This window comes from Pteropus vampyrus, unplaced genomic scaffold (assembly GCF_000151845.1).
Source record: "Pteropus vampyrus isolate Shadow unplaced genomic scaffold, Pvam_2.0 Scaffold88, whole genome shotgun sequence".
In the NCBI taxonomy this organism is placed as follows: domain Eukaryota; kingdom Metazoa; phylum Chordata; class Mammalia; order Chiroptera; family Pteropodidae; genus Pteropus; species Pteropus vampyrus.
Genome location: NW_011888869.1, coordinates 326,192 through 344,462, shown reverse-complemented (window position 1 = coordinate 344,462; position 18,271 = coordinate 326,192). Strand labels below are relative to the sequence as shown.

Genomic DNA, 18,271 nt, shown 5'->3' with positions numbered 1-18,271 from the left:
CAAGATTCTTTCAAGAGAGGCTGCTTCTATGATAAGAGAATCACAAAGCCAATAAATTCTGAATACATGTTCAATTTGTTTTAAGAGGGATATCTCGCAATATGGCCTGATCATGTCTCTTATTTAACTATTCTGAAAAAAAAAAAAAACCCAAAAAAACAAAACCCAGCAAAATTAATGACTTAATTACTAACAATAAGAATGAAAATAACAGAATTGGGTCCCCCCCCCCACCCTCTACAAAGACATCAAAGCAAAGGACATAATATTGCAAATGAAAGTACCTAGCCTGGCACATGGTAGTTATGCAATAAGTTTTCTTTCTCGTCGACTCCCCCATTTAGTCTCAAATCTCTGCCAAATATGGGAGGAACACGACTTGCTCCATGTTCTTTACTACAAATCACAATGCGACAATTACTTATCTTGGCAGAATTTGAGGCAGTTAGCCACTTACTCTTGGCCTTAAATTTCTTATTTAGTGCTCCACTCTTAGTCTATAATGTGCCTGTGATTTCAAACATACCCACATTTTCAAAAACATACATACATCAGAAGTTTTATGGTCAGGAAAGCTATTTTTATTTTTAAAGGAAAGGAGAAAGACATTTTGTTCTGACCTCAGAGAGAGATGTTATTGTTTCTCTCAACTTCAAGCAAGATGCCAGAGATGTAAGTGCGGCTGATGAATCAGTAAAAGGCTCTCACTAACAGACAAGCCACTGGCAGGACATGATCTCCATCCAGGTGCTGTTGTAAATGCTATGCATTAATAACCACCAACTGTTTTCTCTGAGAAATTCCTAGATCCTAATCATTTGCTCATCCGAAAAAAATTCTTGAAGCTCTCTTAGAATTTTACTTAATTTCATGTAGTGCTCTCTCTGCTTTTCCAAAGTACTTGTACTGTAACTTTGTTTTCCTGCACCAGTGCATTTCTATTCTGTATAGGAAATTCTAAGCTTATCTGATACCAATACTTTCTTGCAACCCTTTCTTCTTTATCTCCTATCCCTTCTTTTTCAAAAGTAAAATGACCATACCGGTCCATTCGCCTTTGGCCAATGTAGTCTTTAACAATCAAATTACAATAAACATTGAACCTTTTGCAGATTTAGGCATCATCTTCATCTCTACCCTACAACCAATAACCAAGTCCACTTTAACACAGGAGAGAGTGCCACCTACTGAATTTCTGAAAAACTTCTATAGCTACTATAGTGTGGATAGCTAGTTCTCACTTGGTTCACTGTATTGGTCCATTGAATTCTAAAGCAAATGAGCTTTATTCTGTAATCTTGGATCAATCATGCAAACTGGAATAAATTAGGTCATGCAATATTTTAATTATGTTTTTAAAATTATTCCACAATGAAAGGTTTCAGGTATGTATCCAGACACTCCATCTTATCTTTACCATTAAGTCACCTACAAGTGAGGTACCATAGACCGTCTTGCAAATGTGGAAACTGAGGCAAAGTGATTAATCAACTTGCTTCAGGAACAGAAAACTTCTCAGTGACAATACTAGAGTTAGAACCCAGGGTTTCTGTCTTCTAATCTAGGCTCATTTCTTGGACACTGGAAGTGACCAGGGACTCTGCCCTCATGTGTGATCCATCTGCTGGTGTTCGTGTGGTCAGATGCACCATGCCAGCTGAGCACTGAGGGGACATAGATGGGAGCAATCCTATCAGCCGACAGGCTTTCAAGTTAAGGAAAGACTACTGCTACTCACTTACTTTTTCTCCTTATAAAAAAATCAAATAGAATTTTGTTGACACAAACAACCATTTACATACATTGAGTAGTTTGGGATCACATATAAAGCAAAAATAATAATTATTTAAGTACATCTCCGTGACTTATACTAGATATCAGCACTGCAGAGTCTCATTGTTTATGTTGGCTTTGAACTTATGCTGAATCTATGGATACACTAGAACAAAGTGAAATCGCCATTTCTACGGGTTAAAGAACATCCTGTTAGCAACTTTATATGGTTTGTGTTCCTTTAGGGTTTCAATAGCCTCACTAAGGAATGAAATCTCTGCTGCTTTTCTCCCACTGCAGGCAGTATTTCTGTGCCAGCTGCTAAATGCCCAAGCCTGATTTCCTGTCCAAGAACCAAAGTTTACCACCTGGCACAGCAGGGGGCCTTGAGGCGTGGGTGTGCCACTGCACACAAGATCCTGATAAGGACTGTGAATGTCCTGACTACCTTTAACTCTTAGGAAGAAAGTTTTGGACTACTGTGAATTTTCTTCTCAAAGCCAGAGAAAATCATATTTTCAGGACTCACTGTTCTCCGGTCTATCACAAAGTACTAGTTTTCCTACGCATACACCAGCCAAAAAGGAGAGCTCGATGGCAACATCCTTTAAATGAAGGGATTTTCACAGGCACAGGGGTCAGTTCAAAATGTCCTTTCCATTCTCCACGTTAAACAGTACTGAATCCAGGGCGAGCTCGACAGGCATGCATCTTGCTCACATAGCCTCCTGCTCTCAGAACGGCCCTAGGTTTGGTTTAATGTTCTGCAGTTGCTATCTTGAATTCATAATAATTTTATCTCTGAATTTGTAAGTGAAGCGTGATGGGACAATGAAGCATGTGTGTGAGCAGTAAAGACAGCAGGCTGCAGAGCCACTGGGGGGCTCAGGCCTGAGGGCACGCAACCCCAACAGGGAACAACTAGCCTGGCAGTCAGGCACACAGCCACGTCTGGGCAGTCCCGGGTGCCAAAAGGCTCCAACGTGACAAGACTGGGAACTAGGCCCAGACTGGTGGCCATGACAGTGGCAGCGGCAGAAACGGGCAGTCACGGCCATGAGCGAGGGGAAGGATTTGGGCAGGGCTGTGACCCACGTGGGAAGCCAGCTTGTCCGTCCATCATCAGAGCCCATCCCTGTGGAGTCTACACAAATATTTAACTCTTGAACTTGAGCCCCAGAACAGTAAATAATCACAAAATAAGAGCCTACAGTGGGTACTGCAATAAAGCATATTAGGGAGTTATTAAAATTCTCCAAAGAATTTATAATCTCTGGTTTTGAAAACTGCAGCAACATTGTAAATCAAATATCCACAGGCATTGAAATAGAAAGTAGATGGAAAGAATGTTGTATTGGACAGAAAAAACCCCACTATTTTCATATGAAGCCTCCAATAAAGAAATTATTAACAAGAAAGCCCAGTTTAAAATTAATTTTCCCTATAATGGAAGATGCAGTGATAGAATGCATAAGGTATTTTAAATTATATACAACTCAGGAAGACTCCGTTTCTTGTAGGACCTCCGTAAGTTACAGGAAATGTCAGAGGAAACATTAAAATAACCTTGTATAAATTCATATTTAAAATTAAATTCGGACTTACACAAAATTCATTTGTGTGAAGAATTAAGTCATTTTAATTAGCAATGAATGCGCCTCGGATAAGCCTCATTGGCTACAATACTGCGACTGTGCCAAGCTAGAATTAAATCTTCTTAGAAAAACCGTTCCACAAGAACATCTCCTTCATCTGATTCAGGTGTACTAAAATTTACATTCTAAAAGTTTATCAGAAGTGTATCTCAATGTTGTCATAACCTACAAAGCTCCAGTAGCAGCTGCATCAGCAGAAAGATCTTTCTCAAAATAAAAAAAAAAATAATAATAATCATCAAAAACATTTGCCATCTTGCATTTGCCAGGAGCTAGTAACACCACTTTTAATTACATTAGTTGATGTAGAAATTTTGATGACCTAAACAAATGAATTTGCAGAAAAGCCAGAAAAATCTTATTACAAATCAAGGTATGACATTATTACTATTTATTATATTACATAAAATGACACTGACGTATTACTTTTTTTCAATTTATAAATTTATGTTATTATTCATGTGTCACTGTTATTCCTATTACATTTTGTAAGTAAAATATTTTTAAAGAAAAAATTTACGTTTTAGTACCCTTTAATAGCACGTTTTCCTGCTTTTTGAACAAGGAGCCCTGCACTTTCATTTTTGAGCCTAAAATACTTATTTTAAGTGTAAGTTCCCTAGAGATCTGTTAGTTCCCAATGCCAGGTCTCAATTCAAATTAGTTATTGAAGTGTTTCGGAGGACTGGGTTGGAGAATGTTATTCAATTCTGCATTCGAATCCGAAGGACAGCAAAAGCATTTTTAGTAAAGGGAAGATGTCTAAAGGGGAAGGCTTCCAGGACCATCTATTTCTCCCAATCACAGAAGCTGCCATAATGACAGTGAGGATGGTAGGATACCTCCCCCTGACAGCTGCAGTAATAATAACGATAATGATGACAATAATAATAGTAAATGTCACATTGGCCAATATTTTATTTACCATATCTCGTCCGAGCCTGACTTAACTTGCTATAGCTCATTTAAGTCTTCCAATGACACGGTGAGACTGGTACTAGTACAATGACATTGCAACACTTAGAATACAGGTTAGCTTGTTCTCACATTCACCTAGTGAGCTAGGACTTGTCCCACACCAAATCCCAAGCTTAACCATTCTACTCAAAGTCCACCAACCAAGAGCCAGTTCCTCAGTGAGTGATGTACTGTAACTTTTCTTTCGTCTAGCTCCTTAGCACCGTGAGAGCAATGGGAGAGAGGCGAGCAGCCTGACATGTGCTGCACACACACCTTGAGCCCTTGTTTCTCAGCATGTCCTTTCAGCACCATCTCTGCCGTGAAAAGCTCCCCAATTGCCCCCACGGCCGCCAGCAAGCGTTTGCTTCCTTCTCTGAATCCCAAAGCACTTCAAGCCTCTCTACAGCCATTTAACATCTTCATATCACTATATATCTGTAAGCTACTTAATTGCAGACAGGTAGCTGAATCATCTTTACACCTGCACAGATCCTTTCACACAGTGATTACTAGTCAATTTGTTAAATCAACCGATTTACATGTGAATTTTTGTATGTACAACCCATCTTAATTCCCTTTTAAGTTTTCGTGTTGTAGGAAAAAGTGGTTGGAAGCTACTGATATAACAGCATTGTAAGCCCAAAACATCCATTTTGCACAGAACTAAACTTTAGATCTAAAAACAACTGAAATAAAGGCAGAAAATACCTTAATGCCATCTTATTCATAATCTGATTCTTAAACTGTTCAGTTTAAGAATTTAAGTTTTACAAAGAGAGCTATGTCAATCGTTGAGCTCATATATTTTCCGTGCTCCCGTTTGTGTCACTGAAAGCCAAGGGAGAGATTCACTCTACCCTTCTAACTCGTGAGAGCTACATCTGGAAGGGAATCAATTAAAAGAGAGAGCATATTACTCATTTTAAATTAATACCAAATCTAGCTCATTCATGGCACAACTACCCAAATATTTTCAGTGTCTTCCAAACCAGGTGATTTTTTTCTTTTTTTTTTTTTTTTTTTTTTTTTGGTATTCTTTCCAGGAAACTTCTAACTTCTAGACTCAGGCTAAACTGAAGCTAATCTACAAGTTTTAGCTCTCTTTTTCCCTTGACAACAGGTGAGTAAGGGCCTGCCAGTCTCATCATGCTGCCTACACTAGTACCTTTCTCAGCAAGAGGAAACTGCAGCTCACCTCCTTGGAAAGATGCCGTTCTCCAAACTTGTTGTCTGACTTCGAAGCCAGCGGCGCTGGTAACTGCTGGAAGAGGATGCAGAGGAGCTTGGAGATGGGAAAGGTGTAATCAAAAGGCTGCTTAGTGAGGCTGTGGGGAAGAAAATTTGAAAGGTGAAAAGTTGAGGCAAATGAGCACTCATTCTAAGTAACCGAAATTTTCAGGTTCTACCAGTCATATCCAGCAGGGGGAGACTAAAACTTCTCTGTTACTAAAGACTTCTGTACAGCGAAGAAAACAAATGAGAAGAAACGAGGATTACAGACATAGCACATGTGTCAATTATCGGGCTCTATATTACAAAAGCAAAATAATTATTATTTAATGGAGTGTAGATTGCAGATATCTGATAAAATAATCCACATAACTGTTTATATTGCTACCTGGTAACCAATGTACACTTAACACAAAGTATACAAAATGTATACTTACACATATTGCTTCCTTTTGACTACTTCACTCCATATTTTGAGGTGAAATCTCGGTAAATAAGTTGCTGTTCCACATAATATCCTCTCTCCTGCTCCTCATCTCCAAATACACAGTATTTACCCCTCCTTCTCTCCAGCTCCCCTGCCACTCTATCTGCTGTGAAAGAGAAACCTCGAGTCTTAAATTTATGTTTTCTGCTTGGATTACTTATTTGTCTCTAAGCGTCTCTGCTTCCTCCTGCTAGATAATGTTAGATGCCTGAACTTGGACTTGTAGTGGCATGAGCTGACACACCAGCCCAGACTTCTCTAACAAGCAGAGAGGGATTGGTCCTACTCAGGTAGGCAAAAGGTTTCTTTTAAATCACAGCTGCTTGGTGGGTGTCTACTGGTTTGAAAGACTGGAAGGTGGAGACAGACTTTTTCTCCTTTCACTTTCCTAGGGCTAAAAAATTAGACAATGAAATGTTACTAGTGGAAAAGAAAATGGAGTGTTACAAGTGGCTAGTCAACATTTTCAGAAGCAAATCATAGGGCAAAGGAAATGATTTCAGTACATACAGTGTACTATGCTCATGGATATCATTTGATGAGGCAGTTTCCCCAAAAGACTATTATATTTTTTATTTACACTTCTACAGGCAGATGGAAATAACCTGACTCTGACCTGTGTTCTTAAATCCTATAAGACTTACTTGTCTATTACCCTATAATCAATAAACAAATGCTGAATGTCCACAATGTGCCAGGTGTTGTGGTAGGCAACTGTGATGCAGTGGTGGGCGAGACACACACATATCTGTCCTCGTGGAGCTTCAAGTCTACAAGAATATCACTGAACTTCCCAGGCTACAAAATTTAAATGCGTAACAACTCAGGCTTCTTTCTACAGCACAGGTCTATAAAATGCTTTTCTTCTAATCTAGTTGATATTCACGAAAAATTTGTTTGGTAAATCGTAACCACCTTTGTATGCCCTGTGCCCAGGACAGTGCCCTGAACACAACAGACAATACAAGTCTACTGAGCAGCGCCTCCTCACTGAAGAGCTACCTGGATGTGGCTGGCCCAGCAGGTGGCCTCTGTTCTGACCTGGTTTCAACCTTGAGGTTACACTTAAACCTCCAAAATCAAATCCACATTTCAAATAACAGTGAGTGAGTAATTTTACTGAGAATCTTCAAAGGGGATAGAAGAAAGTTTTTCCTCAAAGTCACACAAAATTAGTTAATAATAAATCCTGACTAGACATTTCTGTTCCACCCCCAAGTTCTCCAAGTCCCAGAAGACTCGTGTTCCCTATTCCCAAATCTTCAGGGTCCCTTGTTCCTCTCCCTGTCTTATGCTGAGCAAATCAACTTCTTCTTGTCAGGTGGAGAACATAGTCGAGGCATAGTACCTGTACTATAAACATTTTTTTTCTCCCCATTACAGAAGCAAGATGGAGATGACCGTCAGGTTCAATTTTTTCTGGAAATTTTATTGCTGTGTAGCTCAGTTTAGAAAATTGAGTAAAAACCCAGGCTCCTGGTTCAAATCCCAGCTCTGCCACTCAGTAACTGTGACACTGGGGTAGTTTATTTAACCTGTCAGCTTTCTCATCTGCAAAATGGGGACAATAAAGTACCATACCTCAGTATTTTTCATGAGAGCTGCGATCTGCTAGTGGGTTACGGATTGTTTACTGGATCGAAACCAACATTTAAAAAAGACGAAAACAAAATACACTGCAGTATTAATTGATGAAACTTTTGTTACATATAAAGATGTTTGGTTACTGAATCTTGACAAAAAAATGCATTAGCATGGGCTGCAGATAATAGAAAAGTCTGACAAATGTCCATCGATTTCCTAAGGTTTCTGTGAAGATTAAACAAATCAGTACATGTACAACACTTAGCCCAGTGCCTCATACAATAATGTTAGCTATTCACTCTCTCTCTGCTAATTCTTGGAAAAGGTGGGCTAAATAAGACATTTCAAGGTACTAAAAGGTTATTAATTCTGATTAGTTAACTATGAAAAGAACCTAGGACTTGTAATAGAGACATGAAAGGCAAGGCAAAAAATTAAAATAATAAAAAAGGGAAGAAAATATTCCTTTTCTCATAAAATGGTGAATAATTTTTACTCACCATTTTATAATAAATGAAATATTAAGCTAAAGTACTTAGTGCTATCCAGCATTTTTTCACCAAAATTATTTTAATATTATTTAATAAGATTTTTATGGAAAAGTACTGTGGTATATATCATAAATAAGATACTCTCAAATGCAAGACCAGGCCTAATGTTAGCCCACAACCTATTGCCACTCATGAGAAAAGGATGGATTCAGATATCTATTCAATCCACATTCAGTGCATTTGTTGCTGGCTAGGCTCACGGTCTGCAAGGCAGTGCAGTGTGATGCAGTGCTAGGGCTTTGCCGTGCACCCCAAGCACCTGAGGAGCTTGTTTAAAAACAGAGCTGCGTGGGCTCTGCCCAGTAAACTCACACCACCTTTGCTTTGGGGCCTGGTGTCTGCAGGATACGGAAAAGGTTTTGCATGAGACTTAAGTGGGGTGCATTCCAGCCCCAGCTGGACTTGTGCCCCCAAATAGCTCTGTGAGCTGGGTAAAGAAATTCTCCAACTGGTGCCTCAGTTATAAAATGTGAGACTTTTAGTTAAATTATTCATAGGCTGTTTCAGCTTTAAAAGTGTATGTTTAATGCTCCTTAATATTTTTAGTATCATTTTTAGACTTTTTATAATTAGAAAAAAAATGTTATTACATATATGGATTGCAAAACCATTTAAAGTTTTGTGCACTAAGAAAATAAAAAGTGGCCAAAATCCAATCACCAAGAGATTACTATTAACATTTTGGACCTAGTTAACTCTCAATTTAAAAATGTGTCCTTCATCCCCACCCTCCTGCCTGACGACTCTTCAACTAGCATCCATTTATTCTTACAGAATATATCATTCTGCTGGGTGATGCTGACCATGGGGGAGGCTATGCATGTGAAGGGGGTGCTATATGGGAACTCTCTTTACCTTCCGCCATGAACCTAAAACTGCTCTAAAAAACAAAGTTTATTTGTGAAAAACTGTGTTTTGAAATTAGACTTCTAGACTGTGGCAAGTCTAGAAGGAAAGAGCTAAAGTGGAAGAGTCAACAAATTCATGAAGTTGGTGAAGATGAATCTTCATTCCAGAATGCCAAAGGTCTGCCTGGAAATGTGAGAAGTGGCAAGAAATGAGGCAACTGAGTTCTGCCCAAGCTATAGCACCGATTGCTAAATTCACATGTATAAAAGACAAGGCAAAGCTCAAGGTAAAGGTCTGACAGGAAAGACACAAGGCATTTTTAGATTTGGACAGTTTATTACTTACATAGACAGTGAAAAGAAGAATAAGCCTAAGGTCCCAGGTCCCAGGTCCCAGTAATCCTTGTCCAACACTCCAAAAAGGGCAACACTGACACAAAAGGGGTCATATGCCTGCAACACGACTTGTGGGAGCCCCTGGTGCTGGGGAGCCAGTTCTAGACTGCAGCTGAGCAGCTGGATATTCTGCAGCTCTAGTGTGAGCAGGCAGGGTAGAGAACCCCACATCTCATCAGAGCCCTGGAGGTGATGAGAAACTGTCTCATGACAGCTTCCCAGGGGAGACAGAGAAGTGAGTGGGAGGTGACCTCCTAGCAGCTCCTCAGAGGCCTCCCCTTCTCTCGTGTTCCCAGGGGAACGTTAGTTGTACTGCCTAGACTCAAGACTCCAGCTCGAGCCTTTGCCTGTGGGGATGCGTGCCAGGTCAGCAGGGTGCCGCTGCCTTCCCCCTCCACAGACAACAAGCACAAACAGCACACTCCCTGACTCCCGCGCCTCTCTACAAAGCACTGTATCAGTTAAGTCGATGAAGGCTTCAGGTACAAATGGGATGTCATTTCGCTTTATTCGACGGTGACCCAGGGGGTAATAAAGAGTCTGACTCCATCTTTTGATGTCTGACTGCTGACTGCTTTCGAGCTTCACCACCACCCCCTTCTCTTTCTTGCCCCACACCTAAGCAAGCTGATGAGCAAGCTGGTGCTCCCTTCACTGGAGCCAGTGGGAAGTCCACACCGCACGCGGGACCCCTCACCCTGGCTCTGCCCCCGAACCACCATAAGAACCCCAAGACAATCTCTTTTCCCTTTCTCTCGAGTCATTCTGTGACTGGCCAGGGAAGGCCACGCTGCCCTCACTGGAAAGCCCCCTTATGTGGGTGACAAATCTTTCCATATCCTTTTGGTGCATGTGCGGTGCTATCGTTCTTGACATCCAAACCAGATTTTGAGTGTGGGGTCCATCGGGCATCTGCACAGCGGCCAAAACGCATGTCCCAGTAAACCCTATGATGATGTGTAGTCTTGCCCTGAAGGTTCGCTTCGAAACAAATAAAAATGTTTGCAAGTACATATTAGAAGTTCCTCATACCGATCTGCTTATTTTACTACTGTTAAGAACAGAGGAAATGCAGTTTTATAGAGAATGAAGAAAATATTTTTCTTGTTAATGATGTGGACATTTTGATAAGGTAGAGAATCTAAACCTAAGTCAAGGTGATCGATTAGTGAGGCTCTGACCATGGTCTCAGTCCTGATCCTCTGAACCTCACCCGCTCACGCAACTGAGATTTCCAAATTTTAGCTTCTGCTCCAATCTACCTCTTTGGAGCCAGCAGACTCTTCTGACTAAAAAATTACCTCAATATCTGTCTCCCTAGACTGGCCTCCTGTGTTCCTCATACTGCTTAATGCCATCATTTCCCACTTGTTTTCCCACGTTAGAAACTGGAGAGTAAAGCTTGTCCCCACCTCCCATGTCCTGTCAGTCACTGAGCCCTGCCTATGCTACCTCCTAGTATGGCTGAATTCTTCCCTCTTCTTTCTCAAGACTTTATTTGAAAACTTCTAAAGGCCCTCTTAAAAATAATCACTAAAAGACACTCTTAAAAATAATTTATCTTTTTGGTTTATATGTGCACAGAGGACATATTCAAAATATCCAAAAGAGAATACAATGAGAGGCATTTCCCCTCCATTCCTGTCCCAGCTTGTACCCCCTTCCAGAGACATCCTATGAATGCACTTATCTATCTTTATATGTAGAGAGAGATCCTGTATATGCCCCCTTTTTTTTTGAAACACAAAAGATAGGCTACTGTAACATACTGTTGATACATCTTTCTCTTTTCGCTTAAAATATGTATCTAAGAGAACTCTTCTATTTTAAGGCATGCTGAGCTGCCTCAGCCCTTTGGACTGCCACAGGGTACTCCTCTACTGGGAAGTATGCAATTTAACCAATCCCTAGTAACAAGCTTTCAGATTTCTTCCAATCTTTTGCTAAGCGACAACATCTCACTTTGTCTCCTACTTCTACTTCTTGTCTTCCACAATAACACTAGAAAAATGGTTTTCAAACTTGTAATGAGTAGAAGTCTATGAATACAAATATTAAATTTTGAATAATAAAATATATATTTCTCGCTTGACTTCCTTAATACATTCCAAAAATTCAGGGAGTAAGGCAAATACCTTTGAGTAAACTGCTAAAATTATAGCATAAACAACATTGTGAACTAATTTTTAGTTTGTTCCTTTACTAAAGAAGCTTCATTTAAAAAATTGGTCTTTTTAACTAGTTAAGCAATAAATGAGGTGGATATTTTTTTTATTGCTCTATTTCTTATTCTCTCTTAGTGTATGTTACAAACTATGCAAAGAGGAACTGAAGTACTTATTATGAGGAGTAAAATGCATTAAGGACAGATCAGAATTAAGATTTTCTTTCCTGTTATTACAAAAAGCTGCTGGATAACCAAGAAAAGAAGTTGCATATATATTTTAAGATACTATTACAAAAAGGGAGAGAGGGAAAAAGCAATGGACTTATGGATTTATGCTAAATCAGATAATCATTTTATATTAGTTTCACACAGAGTAGTAAGAAACGCCAAAAGTTTGGGGAAATTATATTGAAATAAAGTTAATGGGAAAAAAATCTATTTATTGTCCATCTCCCTCAGCCCCTTTACCCTTGCTGAATTACAAAGTATCATCAGTAATCTATTTTAGCCATGACTATATTGGTTCAGTTTTTTCTGGAGCAGAGTTTGCGAAGTACCGCATGGATCTAAAATATAGAGCCAATCAAGTGATGTCCCTTAGCTGGCCCCACTAACAAGATTAAATCCAAACTGCTTAGCGTGGCACTGGCGCCATTCAAAACAGCCTTTTATAACCAGCCTCACCTCCTGACATTCCCTCACATGCCCGACCTTATGTTCTAGTCCTGCCATCGTTCAAACATTGGAACAGTGTACTCTTGAGGATCTACACCCTTGCACTAACTATTTTCAGAAATGCTCTTTTCCTAAACTCTGATGCAGTTCTTTTCTACCTACAAGGTGTCACTCAAATATCACCTCTTCTATGAGGCCACCATTCTGGCTTCCCAGGCAAAGGTACTTACTCTTCCACTATTCCCACTGCATTTTATGAGGTAGTATCTATCACACTCTACTTTAACTCTTAGTTTACATGTAACTCTTCCTGAGGGCAGGTGCTATATTGCAGGTGCTATATTTTACTCTTCTTCAAAAACACCCCAAATTCTGATAGAGCCTAATAAGATAGGGGTCTAGAAAATTGTTATTCAATAAATTAATGTGACTTGTGGCTGGTCAGGAATCAGTGCTACCCTTTCTAACTCCTTAATTTCAATTGTATCAAACTGGCCTTACTGTGGAACCACCAAAATAATTTAGTTCTCTAACAACAGAGTAAACCCCTTTAAGAATTCAAGCCCATGTGGCTCTTTGTATTCCCAGAGGACACTATGCACAGAACAACAAATTTGCCGCTGAACTTGAAATAAGTCCTCCGTCCGTTCTGTCCTTTGCAGGTTGCATGCAGAAGGGACTGATGGGCGAAGACAAAGAACTTCAAGTTTCCTTTTAAGGGAGAATTACAAAATCTCCTTTAAAATTCTTTTTTATCCTGGAACAAGTTTCTCTCTATAAACAATGTTTTAAAAACAAACAAACAAAAAAGCTTTTCTAAAGTTACTGCTTTACTGGACTATTGGGAGGGGAAAAAAGGAACCTTAAATTATTCTTCAAACCTAAATTGTCATTATCAGAATTTCTGGTAGCACTCATGAAGCCAGCTGCAAGACGAACTGTGTCAGCTGTGATTTCGGAGATTTTACTGGAATAGTATGCATAGCTACAAACATTCCCCCACCTCAAAAGGTGCTGACCTAGGTGACCTTGGTAATGAGTGGACACGTGTGAGGCTAAAGGTAAAAGGAACTGTACTTAAGCACCGTACCCTAGTTAATAAAGTCATTCTCTACAGGGGCACATGTTAACAACTTTGACACTGCTATATATGTATCCTGAAGTGAAACAACTGATTAAATGGATGGCAAATGGTGAGAGCCAGGTTTCTCACTGTTGGAATAGGAATTTATAGCTAAGCAAGGGGAGGAAGGTAGAATGGTCCATGTGGTAATGGGCTATAAATAATGGAGATCCCAGTACAAACTCATGTTCAACTTAATAAAGATACAGATGTTTCACGTAGCAGTATATATGTATATATATACACACAGGTAGCATGAACTCATATATTTTGCTTGGCAGCTGAGAGGGTATAAGAAATGACACTACAGTAGCAATAAGCGTATCTAGTACCCAGATCTTGGAATCTAATACCATTCTCTAATGAAAGGACAGGGCTCTGTGGCGAAATGGCTGATTCTAGGTCTGGAGTAGGAAACAAGACAAGTCTGGTGCACCTGGTAATGCTAGAGAGTAAGGAAGTGTTCAAAAAACACACACACATGCACGTGCGTGTACACAAACAGTAAAATGTGTATGTTACAGAAACATAGCATCCAACTAAAAGAGCTTCATGGCTTCCATGGACAAAGCTGGAACAATTTGAGCAACTAAATAAAGTAGTACTGGGTTATAACCAAAAGCATAAAATATGTATCTATGAATGAATGAATGAATGAATGGATGGACAAGAGAGAAGAGACAAATCTCCCATGCAGAAAAATTCCCAATAGTTTTATGTAGAAGGAAATGACTCAACTATTTTTATTTTACCATAAAAAACATGCCATGTACTTTCCATTACGTGACATCTATAAACCAAACGGGGGGATTCAGGAACAAGTTGCATCTAACAACTTGGGAGCTAAGGGGTACCATGTAGGGTGAAGGGCTCCGGTACTACACAGAAGGAACACAAGGACTCCTTTGAGCTGTGTCTAAGGGCCAGAGCTGGAAACAGAAATGCGTGAAAGGTTGGGAGGAAGGCACCCGAGGCCTGGACACGGCCCTAACGCGTCCGAGCGCCGACTGGCTGGCCTATCCGGTGCAGGCGGCCTGCATCACTGGTGACACCAGCAGGGTGCTCCTAGTCTTCGATGGAAGCTAGAGGCTATGTGCACAGTGTGGGTTCATCAGGCAAGCCCCACGCCTCTCCAAGTCCTCAAATGCCAGATCATCAGTTCACTACCTCTCTTCTACAGCACAGAAGCCACCTCCAATCAGAATCACAAACCAAAAATCAACAGCACAATCGTGTGCTGAAGCAGAAACCAAGAGATCTTAAAAGCAGTATTAGAAGAATTCGAGTCTTCAAATAAGGAGAGAAGTGGTACCTGAGATAAAATCCAGAATGGTGTGACTCTAGGACAGAAGAAAGGGTGACCAAGTCAGCTGGAAAGCCCTCCCTTAGTCTTAGGTAGATTTATTTCCACACATGCTTTCCTTCCTCTGATTTTACACTGAACACTCAGCAAGCAAATTCCCAGTACAATTAGTTTCACTCTAAAAAGAAATTTCTCAAGATACATTAGTCTCAGATGAGTTTGGGTATTAGAAAAACTTGTCCGTCCATGTTGCACAATCACACCTAGACACTGTACATCAAACGTCTAGACCTTCAGACTTATGAGGCCATCTTAGAATATGCAGAAGAGAAATCTAGAAGATGAGGCCTGTCTTCTATTTTCCCAGTTACATCACCATTATGGATAGTTCACTCTATTAGCTAAACCAGTAAAAGGAAGAACAAATACCTGATCGAGCGATGCCACTGTCCCTGTCTTCATTCTGTCCTCTGCTTGGCATGTCAACTGGAGTGCTGTGTGCTAAGATAAAGGCCAAAGAAAACCATGTTATCGGGTTCTTCGACAAACGAGTTGTTTAAAAATGACTGCAATACTTTTTACATTTCAAAGTAGACTACTGCTAATGATGACTGGCAGAAATTTATACAGAGATTAAGTAGAAATCAAAATTAAATACATAAAACAGATGATGGTGAGAGTTAGAAGAAAACAGAATCAAGTAACTATCTGCCTTAACTATCCTGCTGTAGCATATAAACTTTTTTGAGTGATGCTCATCTCTAAAAATATGAATAATCAACTAATCATGCAGTTGATACAATGAACAGACATTCTCAGGCAGATACTTTTGGCCACTTTCGTCATTATTAATAGTATTTAAATAGCACTGTATTTTCAAAATGCTGTATAATCAGTTTTAGTAGTAATACTGGCAACTCAGGAAAGAGAAATATTTGAAAACCATTTCATAAATTTAAAAAATGTTTCTCTGTTTATAATCTACTCTCTTGGCAGATACAAAACACTTATATTCATTTTCAAATATTTTTTCCTCCACTTCTTCTCCATATACACACATATTATTGTAGAGTTACTTAGGAAAACTCATGTCCTGGCATGAATTTTAGAAAACACTAAAGTATTACAGACTTCTAGGAATGTTTCAGATTGATCTAAACTGTATACTTATTGAGTCAGAGGACAGAAGACATATTGCTATAGTCAGCTTGAAGCCCAGGGCCCTGCCTGATTATTATACTTGTCAGCTATTTTTTGAAGCATGTTTATTCTCACAATTTTAAAGAGAATATATAAACATGTTATCCTCACTCTTAAATAGGTGGGAGGGTGTCAGTTTCATTAGGGTGTCAGTTAACCATGGTGCTTAGCACATTTCAGGCTACAAAGAAGAAGAGAATGCCATCTGCCACAAACGCAACCTTTAATGTTAGTGATACAGGTTCCCCACATTTGTTAATCATGCCAGACCCCAGGAGACATTCAACAGCCTTAGCTGGAAAGCCAATTAAATATCAGATGTTACCTACCCAGAGGGACCGAGATGATTATACCTGTAAAGAACCTAGAAACTGCATATAAACTACTTGAGAGAGAGAGAGAGAGAGAGGAAGAGACAGTTGTGTGTTTTCCATGCTCTCATTAGAGTGACTTTTGAAGAAGCTATGCAGGTAGGATGCAGGTGAATAAATGGATGAATGACACCATGGTAAAGGGAAAAGGTTCATAGCAGCAGAAGAGGCCTAGGAAAATCAGAAAATATAATCCTCTTAGAAACACTAAGGGCTCATTTCACACCAAAATCAGCTTATCCTGGGGTATTATCAAAGACATTTACAATAGAGGTTCATTGGTGAAATTTTCAAAACACCATGAACTTGGCTGCATTTGAAACTAATATCTCCAGAGCCCCTTGGATTTCTAGAGAGGCACCAAATAGGATTTTTTCCTAAGAACCAGCACAGGATTTATTAACATGTGTGTGGGTCACACTGTACTCAGCATTCCACACAAACCTGCAAAGAAAGAAGCACTCCGGGTGAGCCGGAGAGGTCCTCCTTCTGCTACCCCCTGCAGCAGCTTGCTGCTGCATGCCTGCAGCAGACCTAGGGACAGACACACACAGAGGAGGGCAAACAAAGTACACACAAAAAAATAAACACAGATTAAAGATAATGCAAAAAAAAACACCAAACAACACAACAAACTCAAATAAAGCAAAACATACACCAACAACAGCGGTATTCAGAAAGAAAGAACTCATTTATGTGGCCAATTTACCTAGGTTACTTCCAGTACGACAAGGACCCAGGTTATTCTGATTTGTGTTCAGTTTTCCCAGATTGGGATCCTGGTTGATGTACTCAAAGCTGTCTTGCAAGCTAAATCCAGAGAGGGGAAGGAAGGGAGAGAGAGAAGAAAAAACGTCAAGAAGTGAATAAAGCTGTATTCTAACAGACTCTCAAATACAAACAGCTTATCAGTTGCTCATTATGCATTTAGTCATTTCTTTATAAATGAATAAAGTCTCACATTTTCCCTACCAAAGGGAATTAAACTTTAGGGGAATTCGTTGGAGGAAAAGACAAGAAAAGCTTTTGGGAGGTAGTTCAATCTATAAAAGTAAACAATGCTTTCCTAACAGTTTCACATTACGTAATGGGATACCAAAGTTTACAAATTTTGATTCAGTGACTGACACCTAGGATATTGTTATTAATTTCTAGGTTTTGCTTTAGTGACTGACCCCCAAGATGTTACTATCCATTTCAAAGATAATTTTACATAAACCTCCAAAATGAAATTAATTTGGACTCGTAGTTAACATCTAGGAGCAATTCGACACCTTTTTTCATGAGAAGGCACTAACAGAAATTGATAAAATTCTAGAAGAGTTCAAGTTTAAAACACCTGAGGTTAGAATTCTCATAAACAGAAATGTCCAGGAAACAGAATTTAATAATTCATTATATTTACTATAAGCAGACTTAGTCAAAATGGTACCCACACCTACAAAGGAATATATATTTAATTTCCCAGTATTATAAAAAATAGCCTCCTCTTGACCACTAAGAATGTTCTTTAAATTTATTACAAACATTTCTTTCAAACTTACCAAAGCATAACAAATGTTTCATAAGTTTATTCAAAAAAGAAATATATGAACTATTTCTGTTTGCAAAGTTCAAAATATGTGAACAAATGTACCAGAATGAGAGTTAAGTTAGAGATGTCAGTATCTTTAGTCTACGCAGAAGCATAAAAGTAGAGGGAGAAAAAACTCAGGAGCAAAACTCAAAATATTGCATGGCCTACCGACCAATCACAGAGGCTACAGTGACAGAAACAATCCATCCCGCCACACGGGTCCATAGCAATCTGGAAAAACTCACTATACTTCATCCCTTTAAAAATAAACAAACTAACTAACAAACAAACAAGTTTTCAATTTTTTTTAAAGGATAAAACAATGTTAAGTACCATAAACCCATTAATGTGGCCCCTCCTTTTTTTCCCTTC

General features: G+C 39.3%; 1 protein-coding gene and 1 non-coding gene across 2 annotated transcripts in view; both read right to left on the bottom strand.

Moving 5' to 3' along the window:
• FNIP2 (folliculin interacting protein 2) overlaps positions 1–18,271 on the bottom strand; it is a 76,717-nt gene that overhangs the window by 29,831 nt on the left and 28,615 nt on the right. The window contains exons 6-9 of the mRNA XM_011363731.2: positions 17,033–17,133; positions 16,768–16,857; positions 15,182–15,253; positions 5,584–5,713 (exon numbers count right to left, since the gene is read on the bottom strand). Coding sequence (XP_011362033.1) covers positions 5,584–5,713; positions 15,182–15,253; positions 16,768–16,857; positions 17,033–17,133 — 393 coding nt within the window. The remainder of the gene's footprint in view (positions 1–5,583; positions 5,714–15,181; positions 15,254–16,767; positions 16,858–17,032; positions 17,134–18,271) is intronic.
• Positions 3,329–3,476, bottom strand: LOC111742223. Its single transcript, XR_002781229.1, has one exon. It is a non-coding gene; the product is annotated as a U4 spliceosomal RNA (small nuclear RNA).